The sequence below is a fragment of the Prionailurus viverrinus genome, chromosome A3 (assembly GCF_022837055.1).
Source record: "Prionailurus viverrinus isolate Anna chromosome A3, UM_Priviv_1.0, whole genome shotgun sequence".
NCBI lineage: Eukaryota > Metazoa > Chordata > Mammalia > Carnivora > Felidae > Prionailurus > Prionailurus viverrinus.
The window spans coordinates 69,890,713-69,908,535 of record NC_062563.1 but is presented as its reverse complement, the minus strand read 5'-3'; the positions used below and the strand labels follow the sequence as shown (position 1 = coordinate 69,908,535).

General features: G+C 39.5%; 1 protein-coding gene across 19 annotated transcripts in view; it reads left to right on the top strand.

Moving 5' to 3' along the window:
* Positions 1-17,823, top strand: part of NRXN1 (neurexin 1) — a 1,136,768-nt gene that overhangs the window by 551,515 nt on the left and 567,430 nt on the right. For all 19 annotated transcript variants that reach the window (XM_047854354.1, XM_047854351.1, XM_047854348.1 and 16 more), the window contains 2 exons: positions 2,749-3,130; positions 4,306-4,496. In XM_047854354.1, coding sequence (XP_047710310.1) covers positions 2,749-3,130; positions 4,306-4,496 — 573 coding nt within the window. The remainder of the gene's footprint in view (positions 1-2,748; positions 3,131-4,305; positions 4,497-17,823) is intronic.

Sequence of the window (17,823 nt, the reverse complement as noted above, 5' to 3'; positions counted from 1 at the left end):
CATATCTGCCATTACTGTCAATGCGATTTATATGCGCTTATTAAAGAAAGAATAGACTCTTGAACATGGGCCATAATGACTTTTCTTATAACTGGGCCACAGTTGCTCCCAAACTGTTTTACTACCTTTTTATTATTTATGCTCTGCATACATATTCTAACCCTTTGAGAAAAGAAAACAGACATTACTTGTTATTTTTTTATTTTAATTTTTTTTTTTCAACGTTTATTTATTTTTGGGACAGAGAGAGACAGAGCATGAACGGGGGAGGGGCAGAGAGAGAGGGAGACACAGAATCGGAAACAGGTTCCAGGCTCTGAGCCATCAGCCCAGAGCCCGACGCGGGGCTCGAACTCACAGACCGCGAGATCGTGACCTGGCTGAAGTCGGACGCTTAACCGACTGCGCCACCCAGGCGCCCCACATTACTTGTTATTTTTATCACTGAACTTCTCAGTCCTTTGAAACAAAATGTGCTTCCCTATTTCAGAGCTATCAAGAACATGACAGTTTGGGATAATATTTAGTTGTAAGGATTTGTATTTTTTAGGGGGGGGAGCAGGTTATTTCCTTACTACCTGTTGGTTCATTAATGGAACTTTGAAGAAGAAACATGACAGTTTCAGGGTTGAGGTGGGTTCATTGAGCTAGGGCTCCCATTTTAATATAATGAAAAAGATTAAAAAATCAACACAAGGAACTATGAAAATCCAGGTGATTTTTTTTTAGCTTTTTATAGTCTTCCTTTGTATAGCTTATTAATTCAATGTTTCTGGTGTGATATTTGAAAATTATTTAAGACTCATTTTATTTGCTACCAAGTAAGTAGTTTCCCAAGGAAAAGCATTGAGGTCATTGAACAAAACACTAAAGAAGGAGAGAGAAATGATGTCATACTAGAAACCAGTAATGCTAAGGATTTAATGATATTTTTGCATCCAGAAGATGAGCAGTAGGCATAGTGGGGAGGAGGAAGGAAACGAGATGTTTACAGTGGTATATTTTATATTTAAAAAAAGTTTGTAGAGATAGAATCAGGAAAAAAAAAAGTCCAAAAAGAGAGCATGTCAAGGGTATGGCAAGAATGCTGTTACCAGGATCAAGAACTAGTAAAAAGGTGTAGAAATTAAGCAGAATTAAGTACAGCTCACGGGAGAATTTTTTACACCAGTGAGTTTATAAGCATCAAAATCAATTATGTATGTAGAAGTTTTTCTTGCACAAGAAAAAAATATGCCTTTTATATTTCACTTACTGGCATTTCCTCAAAATGCCAGCCAATATTTTACTGTCTTGATTGAAGCCATGAAAATCTGTCAAGTTGGTTGAAGGAGGGCCACATAGATGGTTGTTCAATCTTCATTACACCCGGGAAGAAGGTTCAGTGCATTTTCTCAGGGGCTGATCCTGGGATTAGCTCTAATTAATATTTTCATTAATATCATGGATGACAGGATATGGTAAGCTCGATAAATTTTCCAATTATGCCAAATTGAGTAGTGAATCTAGCACCTGGAAGAACTTGATTGCAATTTGAATGACCTTTTCGAGTTTTAGAAGAAAGCAAATGACAATTTAATTGGACAAGAGCAAGATGCTAGGAGAGAATTACTAGCAATGCTAAGAGTACTTTATGTTGTACACTGGAAAACAAGTTCGCATCTTTGTTTATTTATCTTCCCTTCAGTGGTATGTAGGTAGGTACAGTTATCACTCTAGAGGTAAAGACGGGATTGGGTTGGGTTTTCATGGGATTGACAGAAGAATTTAGTGGAATGGAGAAGCATGGAGACTGAACTGAAAAGTCAATCAATAAATAAATCTGCAACCAAATCTGACTCTAGGGTGTTTAAAAAAGATTGTATTTCAGGGCTGATTTTACTCAAATCAGTCTCAAAATAGTCTCAAAATTGGGCATGCCTTGATTTGGTAGAGTGTGCCCAGTTTAGGTATCCAAAACATAAGTGCAAGGAAAATGGCGTGGGTCCAGAAGAGATCAACAGAAACTCTAGAGTGGCCAGGAGGCTAGTTCTAGTGAAGACTGTGGGAATTGTTCAGCACAGAAAAGAGGAGGTGAAAAGTGCATATTTAATTTTGAACACATTTTTATGGTTCATTGTTGAAAGAATAGTCAGCAGCCCTTCATTTTTTCTATTGGGTATAGGAAAATATAGAGTAATTTTTTTTTCCTTTAAGAGCATTTCTTTAAGAAAAACATGTAACCATGAAGCTGGGATGTATCAATGTTGGATGGAACAATTTAGGACAGTCATTGCCCTTAATTCTTCCCTCTCCTTTTCTTCCATCTATATTTTCTTCCTTCCTTCCTTCCTTCCTTCCTTCCTTTCTTCTTTCTTCCCTTTTTCCTCCCTCCCTTCCTTTCTTCAGTCCTTCCTTCCTTTTTCTTTTCCTTTCTCTCTCCTGCCCTCTTTCCCATTCTTTCTTTATTTCTTGCTTCCTTTATTTCTTTCCTCTACTTTAAAAAAATTCTATAATTTTGCCTAATGAAGGTGATTTTTGTTAAGGCTACGATTTGGACAAAGATTAAAACCTGACCTAAGAAACTTTTATTAAGTATCCAGCCTTACCCTTTAATATCGTTGCTATGTTTTTACCATATGTAACTGAATGTCAAAAGGTATTTGGATCCTTGTATTTTAAAATGTGATATCGCCATGGAAGTCTAAAGTTGGGAGTTTCTTTCAGATACAGAAAAATAATAATACATTATTATTATTGACCTTTCAGGTCAAATGGCAGGCGATCACACGAGGCTGGAGTTTCATAACATAGAGACTGGCATCATCACGGAACGTCGGTATCTGTCTTCTGTCCCCTCCAACTTCATTGGACACCTGCAAAGCCTGACATTTAATGGAATGGCATACATTGACTTGTGTAAAAATGGTGACATAGATTACTGTGAGCTCAATGCCAGATTTGGCTTCAGGAACATCATAGCAGACCCTGTCACCTTCAAGACCAAATCAAGTTATGTTGCCTTAGCTACATTGCAAGCCTACACTTCTATGCATCTTTTTTTCCAGTTCAAGACAACATCCCTAGATGGACTAATACTATATAATAGTGGGGATGGAAATGACTTTATTGTGGTCGAATTAGTTAAAGGGTGAGTATATGTGAGTTCAATGACAAATAAATAAAAATTTGCAAAATTGACCTTGATAACCAAAAATATACATTAAACAGATGTGTTCGTTTCTAAGGTAGCGGGCAAGACTGTGGAAGAATGGCTTAAATATATTTGTTCAAATCACTTCTTGGATATCTTGTAAAGTTAATAGGAAATCAGTAAGTCTTCTATACCTACACTTTCATACATGAGGTACAAATAACATTGAGTTCTAATTATGATAGGCATTCCATGAATCTTATGCTTCAAATGTGGGTTTCCTTACTATGCACACTGTAATTCTACAAAAGCATTTCTACAAATGTATAAAAATTTGTGCTAATTAAACACCTAAAATAAGTAATCAGATAACTTCAATTTCATAAAATCCATTTAACTCAAATTTTATTCTATATCAGAATTCCTTGAAGAATTCAGAAGGAAAGATTTTTGTGAAATTTCCTTGAAATGGTGAGGAAAATATGATGTGTTTTAACTGATTTGAGTATTCATTCATTCAATCAGTGAACATTATAGCATATCTACAATGGGCAAGAGAGTATACCCGGCACTATATATATACCACTTCTGTGCACATCTAAGATTCTACCAAACTTCAGCCACACATGTAACATGCAACCCTACGGAATGTAGGTGAACACATAAACATCGCAGAAAAGCATTATGAAAAGTTGCCTCAGATGATCATGTGCTAAGGTCAGGACAGTCTTTTAGGAAATCAAGAAAATGTATGAGGGAGGGGGTGGATATCAGAGCTGAGTCTTGAAGGGTGAGTGTACATTTCCCATCTAAGAAACAGGCATTTAAGATAAAGGAAAAGCATGTACAAGAAACTGGCAAAAGATGGGGTGTAGGTGGAAATAGAGAATGAGTAGCGAAAGGTAATTGACCTTCCCGTGTCATAAAGTGAGATGTAGACCATGATTTTGAAAATAATGTTGACTATTTTCATGCAGACAATGAATAATCCTCCTTGCTAAAACAGTAGTGTTTCTTACCTTCTTGTTAGCTGAGCCTATGTACAGCTCACTCAGATTTCTAACAAGAATGGAACCACATTAAAAAAAAAGATCTCCATTTGTAATATCCAGTTTGACTCCATCAAAAATTCAAAAAGTGATGACATTTCCTCACCTTCGCTTTTTTCCCAGGTACTTACATTATGTGTTTGATTTGGGAAATGGTGCTAACCTTATCAAAGGGAGCTCAAATAAACCTCTCAATGACAATCAGTGGCACAATGTGATGATATCAAGGGACACCAGCAATCTCCACACTGTCAAAATTGACACGAAAATCACAACACAAATCACTGCGGGAGCCAGGAACTTGGACCTTAAAAGTAAGTTCACACTGCGTCGGAGTAACAGGCACGAACCCACATGGTCTCCACTCACGGGACGAATCCTTTGTTTTGGAGTGTGTGTATCTACTGTTTGCCAAGAGTGATCAGAGTTTTATTTCCAACACATAATTAATAATACAACATACAAGCTTGTGCTCCCTTTTAATGTGGCAGAAACATATGTATATTTGATAGCTCAAAAAATGCAATCTCTAAGAATGCATGCATGATTAAAATTTAAAGAGAAAACATGTTCTTAGTCTTGGTATTATAAAGACAAGTAGGTTGTTTGCAAGTTTCTTTAGTCCCTACAGTTTTTAATGGATTTAGGGTCAAGTAACTAGATTCCTAAGGAGTTTCTTCTAGAACTTATTAGTTTTCTTTCATTGGTGAGAGTTCCTAGACTTACACACCCTCTGACCAACAGGGGTCTGAGCCTGGCTTACACCCTTGTGTCTCCAACAGTGAATTTGCCCCGTCCTACCCGTATGCACACACATACGCACATACACACACAGGCACACACTAATAGGAATGTTTCTTTCACCAGCTGCTAAAAAAGTTTAACAGACTTTGTCCTTCCCTATCGATACTCGCTTTCTCAAGTGAGCAAGACAAATGCTTAGAAAACATGTCAGTAACAGAAAAAAATAACAGAAGTTTCTATTTGAGTGGGCCTTTGTTATTCACTAAGAATATATCCATACATGCCATCTTGTTAATACTGCAACAAGCACTGGATGAGGTATTATTAGCATTTTATTATGAATGTAGGAAATCTGAGCTTTGAATGGCTTGCCCAGGGATGAAACAACAGCCACAGTAGAGTAAATATACTCCCCCCCCCGCCCCATTTCTGACGCAAGCGCCCTGCATTGCCCCTCTACCCTGATGCATCCCAAAGCCCTGGAGTCACATTTTTGCTTGACAAGAGCTGTTCATTTATATTGATGGGTTCTTTTCCTTTGACTCACAAGGTAAATACATGGGGAAGTTAGAGAACTGGAAAGAGAAAATCCAACAGAACCCTTTCTAGAGAAAAATGGTCTTTCCAAATAGGGAGAAAGAAGAAAGAAAAGTATTTCATGTCCTGTAATTGCAGAATATATTTACAATCCCAGGAATATATTTATCCAACGCATAAAATGTGTGATAATGGCTGTCTTCCTTCTTTCAGAGTGGGCCTCTTGTTAACTTCAAAGCGATCCTGTTTGTGTCCACACATCTAATAGCTTAGCTCAGAAAGGAAAATGAGATTCAAAGGAAATGCTGTTTAACAGGCTAAAGCTCTTTATCTTTCTTCTCTCTGACTAAAGTGAATGGAATGAGTTTTCCATATTTTCCTATTTAATGAGTACTCCTGTTTTACACAGTGGGTTCAGGTGGTAATTGTCAAGGGAAAGGAAGAGATTGTGACATTCAGTGTGCTGGCCATGCCAGCCACCAAAGCTAAACCAAAATGGCATCCTGTTTGTGGAGAGGGAGACTTCAGTTAGCATAAATGGCTGTCGGTAGAAACTGTGTGGGATGCTAAAGTGGCTGGAAAAGAAGCAGTTCATGGCTGATTGAAGTATATGACATGCACAGACCTACATAAACATTTGGGGTATAGAGAAGTAGTGCAAGGCAATGTGCTATATCTTATTGGACAATTAGGACAGTTTCCTGAGGTAAATATTTGTTTAATGCTCATTAAAAATGGAAGTGAGGGTAATAGAAGGCTGTGGTATAGGATTCTTTCTGGTGTTGGAGGGGACCTTTACAAATCTAACTAACCATCAGGACCTATTTTTATTAAAACATTGAATGTTTCATGATTCTGAATGTAAGAAAGGCTTTAGCCACAATACAAAAAATAAAACTATGAATTGAAAATAGCATTTTATATTACATTAAGATACTAACTATTGAATTCTGATTGAGTGCATTTGCCTTTAAAATACCCCATTATTTAAATTTGAAGTGAATTCCCCAGGTGAATAGAGATTCTATACCAATGACTACACCCCTTTACTTTGTGAAGTTCCTATGTGTTTACACATTTATCAGACTATGCCAAAAAGTGAAAGCAAGTCCCGGAAATTAAAACATAAAAATTAAAGGCCAAAGCTGTGGGCTTGTAAATTGAATGTGTGATCCAATGGCAACGATAACCCCAAGGAAGCTCTCTTGCCATGTGTGCCACTGACTAGAAGGGGCTTAAAAAGAGAGCTTGGTCATATAATGACACATTTCCTAGCTTCTGTCATTACCACCTTTTGGTATGCGTGGTGAGAGGCATTGGTCAGATGAGAAATATTGACAGAACATTTCCTCTGTGCAAAGAAGGGAGAGGGCAGTTTTGAAGAGGAAGAAAGTGTTCCTATAATGGAAAGCTTTCTGTTCCATAGGGAAGTTTGACGTGGGGCATTTACAGGACAGAGAAGAACAGGATGCCTACAGCCATATCAGGCCATTAAAACTAATCTGGTGGCACCAGGAAGAGCTTTAGAGGAAGGTATTGTTGAAGAATGAGTAAAACAACTAGGCATTTTCTCTTCTCCACCTGGATGCCCACTGGAATTGGAGGTGGGCTGATTGATTAGGAGACCATCCGCATGAACTCTTCACTCTGAATTGAACAGCATTGTTTTTCTTAGCATGCTAGTCATGTAGAATTCAGACATTCTAAATACAGGAAAAATGAAGGGTGACCTATTTTTGTTGATGATTTTTATTTCATGTATATTTTGCCCTTACAGAATTGTAAGAAAATTATCATATTTATTCTATACTCCGCTTAAAGTCACTGCCATAATCTTTAGTTCTTCTCAAAGTGAGTTCAACCAGCTCCACATTAGAACCATGTGACAGGGTTCACGAAATGCAAGTTTCTGGATCATGCCTCAGACAGACTGAAGCAGTAACCATTCGACAGTAAAGTGTAGGAAATGGCAAGTGTCTTTATTTTTGAAGAGCACTCACTAATCTTGATACCATTTTTTCAGAACCCTCAAAGAATGCAGTGTCTACGTTGAAGCAAAATTTAACTCATTTTTGAGTTTAGTACAAATCCTGGTTTTGTTTTTACTTTAGGATTTTTACTTTTGTTTTGTTTTGCTTTATCAGGCCTGGGTCAAAGAGGTGTTGATTGCTTCAGGGCTCTTGGAAGTTTTTATTTCTCGCGTTACCATACCATAAAAAGACACTAGAGGGCAGCATCAGGCCGCAAAACCTGCCTTATGGGACTGAGGTTGGGGGAAAACCTCAAGAGTCCTCTTGCTGTGAGGAAGCACAAATTCTTTGTTTTCAACCATCTAATAATAATATTTTGGGCACTGATAATAATGATGCTTTTATCCACAACTCTTATTTATATAGACAGAAATTTAATGTATAAATTTGCAAGCTAGGGACTCTTTATCCCATTCCCCATCTTGACTCAGATGGAGATGGTCAGCAATGGGCGGGAGTCTAATGATCTTTTTCTGGGAAGAGGAATTCCGTGCAGGTGACCTTGTTCAAATTATCTTTCGTGACACTGCTGAGTTCTCAGGGGGTTCTGTGTCTCTCCCTGCTGATACAGTTTTGCTTTCATCTTTATTTCCCAGCTGTTTGTATTCTATTCCCTCTGGCTATTATGTACAAGCTGCAACATGCAATGAAAAGAGCAGCATAAATTTGCTCTCTGCATTGATTTCCTAGCACAGCTGCAGGTTCATTGTGGGACTTCTGAGTCCTGCCCCCTTTAGAGAGATAAACGGTTTGTGTAATTCCTCTGTATGTTCTATCTTCGGCATATTTGTATGTTTGCGTATGTACGTATATGGGAAGGAGCTAATATTTATTGACTTTCTACTAAACACTAAATAGATTTAAATGATTTATTTTATATCATCCTTATGGTTAACCCGGGTATTTGAATTAAGGTCAGCCTTGTTCATTCATTAATCTAGTTCAAGAACAAAGATAGGGAGGAAGGACTGTCTTTGGCCCCCATCTTCCATGGGTACCCTTCTATAAGGCATTAAATTTATTCTTGAGCAAATTGAGGATAATTTACTTGATAGGGGGAAAAAAAAATTCAAGGTGGAGTGAATACAGTGCCCTCAGGTGGCCACTTAGCAAACTACTTACAAGTGAATAATTCACCTATAGACCCCATCTAGGTCAGCCCAGGCAGAGTCAGCCCTTTGTTCTTCCACTCACACTCTGATTCCTTGCCCCGCCCTCCCCCACCCCCCCACCCCCCCCCCCCCGCTCCTTCCACCCCAGGGCTTTGAGCAAGCTTTCCCTCTGTCTTCCAGTCTTGTCTCTTCCCTCCTTTTGACCATTATTTTTTAACCTTCTTGATATTCTTCTTTAAATCTTACTTTGAACGCAGCCACCTGCTATTGTTTATTCTGCTACCAAGCCACTAAAAGTTTCCATAATCACAGACAACCCAACCAGGGCTTTCCTTTCAAATATATTCATTCTCTAAGCAAAGATTGAAGATGAATAGTATTCTTGTTCTTTTCATCTTGATCACACACCAGTCTCTCTCACTCAGCTACCTACCCTCTGCAATCCTGAATATAACACATGCCCCCCCTTCTCTACCCTTTAATGTTGCCATTTGACATATCATCACTTCCGTTCTTTAGTGATCCAATTTTATTCCCAAGTCCTGATCATATTTAAACATACCCGGGCTTTGTACGTTCAGCCCATATGACATCTGATTGCTGGCTTGCCTTGCCCTGATAATGTACTTGAAAAGAAACTTTTAGAGAAGAGTCCAACTTTGAGCTTAGCCTTAAAGTAGGAGATAGCGCTGAAACTGGAGGCAAGCTCCTGTTGTCCTGTTGGTTAATCTGTCTTTATTAGAACTCTCTCTCTTTTTTTAATTTATTTAAAAGGAGCAGAGATTTAGTCACATTACTTTAGTTAATGGGAGATTATTTTAAGGATCCATTAGGAAGAGAGACAAGAAATCCTTTCAACTGCTGAACAATGAGGCAGCATAGAGAATAAGAACTTTGTTCTGATAATCATACTGGAATCTCAAGAGCAACCCTCCTGGATGTTCCCTTGGACATGAATATCCACCGCTCCCCAATTCCATGCTCTCCCACCGATCCTTTCTCTACTGGGTCTACTCCCACTTAGATATTTTCTGTCTCTGCTCCCTGGCTTCTCCTATTCTTGACTTCTGCCTCATAGCTTCAACCTATTGCTTTTGTTCCTGTGTGCATTACCACCTTGTCTATCCCTCTCTCTTCATCTCACTTTCAAATTCCAAAAGATGGGATCTCATACAGTGAGTGACCTTTCTAGAAAACAAGTTCATTGACTTTTGCCCTGCTGTTTTGGTCAGGCTCCCTTCTTCAGGCCAAGTAGCTGTAAACACAGAGCTAGATTTGAATTGGCATAAAACCTGAATTTCAAAGATGATCCCTGGGAAGAAGTCATGGGCTGGAAGGCTCTCTGAGCTTCTTAGGAGGAAGGTAGGTGATTTGCTTATTCAGAAGGGCCCGAGTGTCATGCCAGAGTTGAGGAGCAGGGAATTTAGGGGTTTTAAGCAGGTGAGCGTAGTTCATGGTGCATTTTACAGTCATTCCTTTGGCTTGGAGGCAGAGGATGGGCTCCAGCTGGGGGAAAGAGACCACTTTGAAGGCAATCATCACAGTACAGAACAGAGATAGTCGGTCTCCGAGTATGTAAAAGTAAGACTTGACATTTCTATTACTCCATTTCCCACAGGAGAATGAAAAGACCATTAGACATGTGAAGTGATTGTCTCCTGACCTCTCCCCTGAAATCAGGCTTGGCAGAAATCAGGCATGGCAAAAATCAGTCTCAATCTGATCCCTTTCCTGCAAGGCCTTTGTCATTGTTTCAGTCTCACCCCCACTTACAGTGGGACGTCTCCCCCCTCCATGCCCAGCTGTCTTGGACCTGCTGTCTGACCTTGAGTGTGGAAGTCCCTCCATTTTCTTCCCTAGAATCCTTGGGCCAGCTTCCATAAGTGAACAGAATTAAAGTTCTGTATTCCCTGTCAACAATTCCCTGTCTTCTTTCTTTTGTATTCCTCAACCCATTGTACCTGTTTTGGTACCCCATCTACATTGGGCATAGATTTTCTGTTTAGGTTTTTCTCTTCCCTCTACATCTATTATCTGAAGTTTATCTTCTCACCATTAGGATCATAGGAACTTAGAGCTCAAAGTAATCTTAGAGACAATCTGGTCTGACTCGTTTCTTTTACAGATGAGAGAAGTGTGCTCAGGGGAGAAGTGCCAGCACCACCATACAGATAATTAGTGTTTCTAGATCTGGTCTTCTAATTCCCAGTTTAACACTTTTTACAACAGGCCAGGGAAGATGAGTTTTATTGTTCATAGCAACTCAGTTGACTGCAAGCGAAAGCCTTGAGCAACATGCTGAAAAGAAATCTGATAACTTCTTTGGACTTATTGGAAAACACTCTTCATGTGGTTGGCCATCACACAAGATGGAGACTGGTGGTGTAGGGATCACCTATTTGCTTTTTATTTCTGGTGCAACCTTAGACACCCTAACCCTTCCAACCTGTAGTTGCTTTGGGGCAGGTGATATAGGTGCTTGAAGTCCTGATGCTGGTTTTTGCTCACCCCTGACACTGACTGAGCTCTAACAGCCACAGGCCTTGGCTTGTGTGCTTGGAATAACTGTGAGGAGGTCATTTTCCAGGAGAAATAGCCTTCCTCAGTCCTCCCATGGCAAAGCATGGGCTCCTGGAAATCTGAATCCAGTTCAAAAATGCCTTTTGGACAAGGTGCCAGTTTATCATGTCCCAACAGGACAGCAATTAGACAAGCTCTACAGCTGGTGACATTTATGCTGTAGAGGAGAAAGTGCCTATAGGTGGTGTGGTGGGTTCTTAGGGATCAGATAATGCTCACAAGACCTCAGCCTCATTGTAGCTAGGCCTTCAATACTTGTCTCTCTCCAGTATTATCCAGTATATCTCCAGTATATCCCAGGCCAGGGATGAAGCTGAGATGTCTTCTTAAAAGTTGAATAAGCTTGGCAACATCTTTGTCACTGATGAAGTACTTGAGTCTTTAGAGTTTTCGTGAGCCAACCTCTTTTCTTTTTTCTTTCTTTCTTTCTTTCTTTCTTTCTTTCTTTTTCTTTTTTCTTTTTCTTTTTTTTTTTTCTGAAGGGAGACTTCAACAAAGGTCTTTGGAGGTAAATTAAAAAAAAAAAACACACAACATAAATCCATTCACTAATTCAGTGAAAAAAAAGGAAAGTTAGTCAAAGTGTATCATTCAAGGAACCCAAGGACAAGAAAGAGGAAGTTTAAAGCTAGACTTCATGAGAGCCCCATTTGGGAAACCTGTCAGCACCAAGCCAGCATCTTCACTCTCATGGTCTCCACAGGGGCTGTGAGATGCCTTCTCGTAACTTTCCAACAAGGCGTTGGCGTTGTTATTCTCCCTCTCTGTGCACTGGCTTTCCATGTTTTCATAGGCATTGGAAAAGGGACTCCCCAGACCTGGATTTTCACCTTTGGCATTCAAATACTGATGAGAGACTCACTTGAGTTTAGGAGCCATAGCGCCAAATTCTTAGAGAGTAAGGTTGATTGGAACATATGTGCTTCCTATGACCAGAATGGGGGGAGAGTAGGAGGCAGGGTCACCCTGTGGGTGTAGGTCACCCTGTAGTTTTTAAAGGTGATCTGTAATCTGCTATGCAAAAATCAAGTTGGTGTGTCTGCCTTGCTCTGGAGCAGGGGTTAGGGGTGGGGACTACAGCCATCAAGATGGTAGATAACAGGGCATTGCATGGCACCAAAATGTTCAGATGACTAAATTTATAAATGCTTGGGTGCACAAAATTATTCTGTGGGTGGAGAGAGACTATGTTGATCTGGGGTCAGAACAGCACATGGGATACAAAAGGCAGAAGCAGAAGTCACAGGCTCACTAGATCTTGAGGAAACACAAAGGAATGAGAATGCTAGATTTTTATCCTCTGTGGAATTGGAAAGATTTAAATCAGGCTCCTCTAGATCTATAAAGGACAGAGAGGCCATGGCTGGCTTGTAGGTAATATTACATGTGTTCATCATAGATCTCAAAAGTAAATATCACTGTTATTTTCAGTGGTTGTTCTATTTAGTTAGGGTTTAGTAATAATGCAGATCTAGCCATCTTTTTCTGTGACCCAAAGGAAAGCTAGTTTCTCCCCTTGATCCTGAACAATTCCTCTTGAGCCATGGTTCAAAATTGGAATAGACTGGAAAGTTAGGTGGGCTTAGTACAAAGTTATCCCCCACTACTGTAAAGATGCTTCAGAGCCAATTCTGCCATCTTTACTCTTGTAGGAAAGCACATTTTTTAATGGCATCATGCTGCTGTTGGCCCAGTATTTTCACACACAGGAAGGTACTTCCATTATTACTTTGGAACTGCATTAGGTCAATCAGCCTTTCTTGTTAATGCCACAGTAATGTGGTTTTCTGTTTCTGCTCTTAAAAGGGGCCCTTTCTTGACCTTCACAATTAATTATTGTGGTTTTTCTTGAGGATAAACAAGAAGCAATATAGCTTTGTAATTAAGGACCCAGGCTTTGGGATCAGACCGACTTAGGTGAAATAGCATCCCTACTATTTATTTTATGTGTGTCCTTAGGCAAGGTACCTCACTATTCTCTCAATCATCTTGTACCCTTTGCTAAGCATTAGCTAAGAGATTTATCTTAGTAGATTATCTCTTTACTTTTCATGACAAACTGGTGAGGTCGCTGTACTTGGCTCCATGTAACAGATGATGAAACTAAGGTAAGGTTTGGAGAGATTAAACATCTCACCTAAATAATAATTATAGTGATATTAAATAGCTATAATAATTATTTTAACCTGTTTCTGAGAGCTTATCATATGCCATGCACTATTATAAATACTCCACTTATGAGATCTCAGTTCTTATCATAGTGCTCAAGATCAGCCAAAATGTTCTTTGAAGCTCAAGGGTTTGCAAGGAGAGGATTCGTAAGGTCCACCTGGATGTGACAGGCGTTGGCAATATTTAGGCCACTTTTTCCAGCTTTCTTATAGTTTGCTTATTAGCATTCTTAGACAGGCTGCATGAGGCTCCCCTCCCTCCCCTGCCCCGACCTGCCACCCCCCTCCATCAAGCACACTGCTTTGATTTCCTGCCACTGGTTCCCCTTGGAAGCTTCAGGACTATAAAAAGACTTCTCCGAGCACTTTAAGGTCGTGTACTAATGTACTGTTATCTCTCACACAGTAGACCTTTGGCATTTATAAATTTGACACGCATGGTTCTGTCTATTTTTGAGAAACTTGATGGTCTGGGATACAATTATCTGTACTTCTGCTCAGACACGTGTTTGAATCATGGACAACAACAGAGTTATATGCAAAACTGAGTGTTGTTGCAAGAGACACTGTCTACTGGCCTGGCATCTGTCTTTGTTCTCTGTTCAGAGATGCATCATAATAAACTGCCTTCATTAGTGTCATCATCATCATAATTAGTAACTTAATAAATAATGTCATTTATTGAGTACCTATGTGTCAGACACTTTGTTAAGGGCTTAAATGTGAAATCATTAAATTTAATAAGCATCATGTTCAAATACAATCAAGCTACATATTATCTTTTACCTCAAGCCATCACTTCAAAATGTCTTGTATTGTGTATATACGGGCTTAGAAGAAATGTTTGGGCTCACTGTTAAGACAATTCTATAATCATTTTACACTATAAAACATAATTTTAACTCAAAGTTTTTAAAAGTGGCCAATCTAAGTTATTAATCAAAACTGAAAATAGGGGCTGCCACCTGCTTTGGCCAGTCACAAGCAGGACAGGGGGCATGTTCAGCTCTGTCCCTTCCCACTGTTATCTTCTCACAGCTTGTTGACTAGGGACATCAGCTGAAGTTTGAACTGGCCTGGTGCACATGTCTTATTCACTCCGTTAGCACTGCTTTCCTGGGTTCATCCAGGGCCCCTCTTCCAGAACCTCCTGGCCTTAACCCCTGTGGAGCGGTCATGCCTTCTGTTCATTCCACACAAGCTCTTACTCCCGGGGTCCATTCTGTCTCCAGGCAGCCCTGCCTGGCTTGCTCTCATTACACATGGGGCCCACAACCGCGCATGAGGAGTTTTCATGCTTCCTTTACTCCTCAGCCCTGGAAGTACAGCCCATTCCCACTGCTCTCATTTCTACCCTGCCGCCACAGGCTGTTTAGAGCTTTCTTAATATTGCAGGTACCAGTCCTGTATCACCTCAACTGTGGGAAACTCAAAGCAGATTCTTTAGGAGAACTGAAAGCCTTCTGTCTAGCTTGGGGCTAGAATATAGTCCCCCTTTGGGGGCCACTAGTGCTTACTACAGCACAATCTCAGACGTCTTTCGTTCCAAATTCTGACTGCTACTTCTTCTCCTTCATTATTATTATTATTATTATTATTATTATTTTGTCCTTGGTATAACTGAGGGATTCAAGGATTGAGAATCAGTATTTTATCATTCCTTTGTAATGGCCATCTGTCTCAGGCTCACATTATCTTTTTTTTAAATATAATTTATTGTCAGATTGGTTTCCATACAACACCCAGTGCTCATCCCAACAAGTGCCCTCCTCAATGCCCATCACCCACTTTCCCCTCTCCCCCACCCCCCTTCAACCCTTAGTTTGTTCTCTCTATTTAAGAATCTCTTAGGGTTTGCCTCCTTCCCTCTCTGTTTGTAACTTTTCCCCCCATCCCCTCCCCCTCACATTATCATATGTATTGTGTTGGCACCTCAGCTAGGACTTGAATTTTGATACTCATTTTCATAAGTGTGGCCTCTTAATCTTTACAGTTAGATGAGTGAGATGTTAGTGTTTCCATATTACAGATGAGAAAATGGAGATCAGAAAGGCTATGTGAGTGGCCTAGAAATAGAATTTGAACCCAGATCTATAGAAGGATTTAAATACTACTATGTATATTTGCCAGCACATTAAAAGGAATTTCTTCTGAATGTCTGGAGTGAAAGATACTACTTTAAAAAAAATTAATGTTTATTTTGAGAGAGAGAAAGAGAGAGAGCAGAGGGGAGGACCAGAAAGACAGGGAGACACAGAATCTGAAGCAGGCTCCTTGCTCTGAGCTGTCAGCACAGAGCCCAACATGCAGCTTGAACCCACGAACCACAAGATCATGACCTGAATCAAAGTCAGATGCTTAACTGACTGAACCACCCAGGTGCCCCAGCATTCCATTCTATTATTAAAGCCCTCCAGTGTCTAAGCCTTTAGGAAAGGTTGCCCACACCTCCTTCTTCCCCTTTTTGATCATTTCTGTTCAAATATTTGCATTTCTCGTTAAGAAGAATTTAAATATTGGGAAAAAATTATTTGGAGACATGCCCTAGGGAATTCTAATATCCCAATGGGATTTGATGGCTTGATTGAGAATGTTCCATCTTTCAGGCACAGAAGGAACTCCTCCTTTGAAAAAAAATTATAGAAATATTCAGGTACTTAACGAAAAAATGAGTTTCATCTGACTTTATGAAGCTCATGTACTATAGAAGACTTTTGGCAATGTCCATAAAGTTTTTTGTGCACTTTGAATCATTTTGTCCTTCCAAGATATCCAAAAACCACTGGTGGCTTTACCCTCTTTATTCTGTATCTCTTACTTGAGAACAGGTGCCATTTTTTTTTTTTTACCTGCATTAAACAGGCCATTATTATAGGAAAGAGCTGTTTTTCTGTACTTACCCTGTATAGCACTCGATCTTCCCCACCCAAAATAAATGTTCTTTTATTTTGAAATAAGAAAAGAAAATTTCTTTGAGTTAAGGAAAGCTATTTTGAAGAAAAAAAAATAAAGGAAGCCAAATTGTTATATAGAACTACTCAACATCTTAGGAAAGATAACAGATTTATATAGGTCCTCTTACTGGTCCCTTAGTTATAAGTCTCTTAATTTCAGGAACAGTCACTTCTAAACTCCTCCACCTATTCTATTCCTGTCACTGAGAAGGTTTTAAGCAAAAAATAGGAGGCAGTGTAGCATAGTGGGAGAAGAGGTAGCCTGGGAGCTGGAGGGTTTAATGCCAGTGTAATTCTCCTTGTACTGGTTGTATTGCCTTTGGGCGCTTAACTTCCCTTTTCAGAAGGGTGCTTTGCTTACCTGCAGGTGGGGTTAATAATAACTTCCTACCTATTGTGAAGAACTGGTAGGAGGATCAATTAGAATAGGGGATAGCAAAGCACCCAAACTGAGGCTCTGTGCATGTTTAAAGTGTAACAGTATTTTTGAGATGGAGAGCCTCTGCAAGCCGTGTGCAGTCCTAGAGAGCATCACACGTTAGTTAAAAATTGAAACACAAAATGGTGACAGAATTGTCTGATGCTAAAGGATGTCTAAGGTATCTACACTGGCTGTCAATCAGAGGAGAAAGAGGATAAAGAATGATACTATCTGAACTCTGTTTTCACCTACAGGCAAATTTACGAAGCCAGGAGACGAAGTTAGCTTGGCATGAATTTATATGCCTGAACTCGTACCCCATCTGCCATGGTGTCACTGGCATAGTGTGGGTTTAAAAGAAGATGGATTACTATACACACCTCCGTAGCAATTTCATTTTATTATTTCCCATTTAACATGCCCACCAGCTTTCCCTCACAGTCTGTTGGCCAAACACACAAACAGAATCTGCCTTCGTGTTGTAAGTTTTATAATCATACTTTAAATTTTTTTCATGTTTTGGACAAGTTTATTTTGAAAACATCAGATAGAGGCAGGAACTTCAGAATGTCGAAAGCATTATCTGTCCTATTTATGAACATAATGTCAATATGAACACTCCAGGCTCACCACAGGAAAACATTAAGGTCTGAATGTTAACTTTATCAGAGTCCTCCAACCTGTTCATATACAAGTATTAGGTTGGGCCATCGATGAATGCAAGTGTCCTACTCATCTCTTCGTAGGAGACAATTGAAAAATAGCTGCCATATCTAAAAACCAAATTGTGGAGGCTTAAGAATTCTACCCCCTCTTCAGAATTTTGATACCTAATATTTATGTCTGTGGAAGCAAATTGGTTTTTTCTTCATGAGATTACTCAGTATACAGTTGAGTCTCCCAATGTCCTGGGAATTTATGTTCGTTTGCATTGACTCAGACCAACATTTATTACCATTACTTTTCTTCACTGGCAAACATACTATAAAACTTCTTGTATTTTGTAGTAATGGAGCTATCCAAATTGGCTACTTGCCGCTTGGAGTGTACAGTGTGTAAACCAGTACAGATTAAGTGGAAATTGTCAGGGTT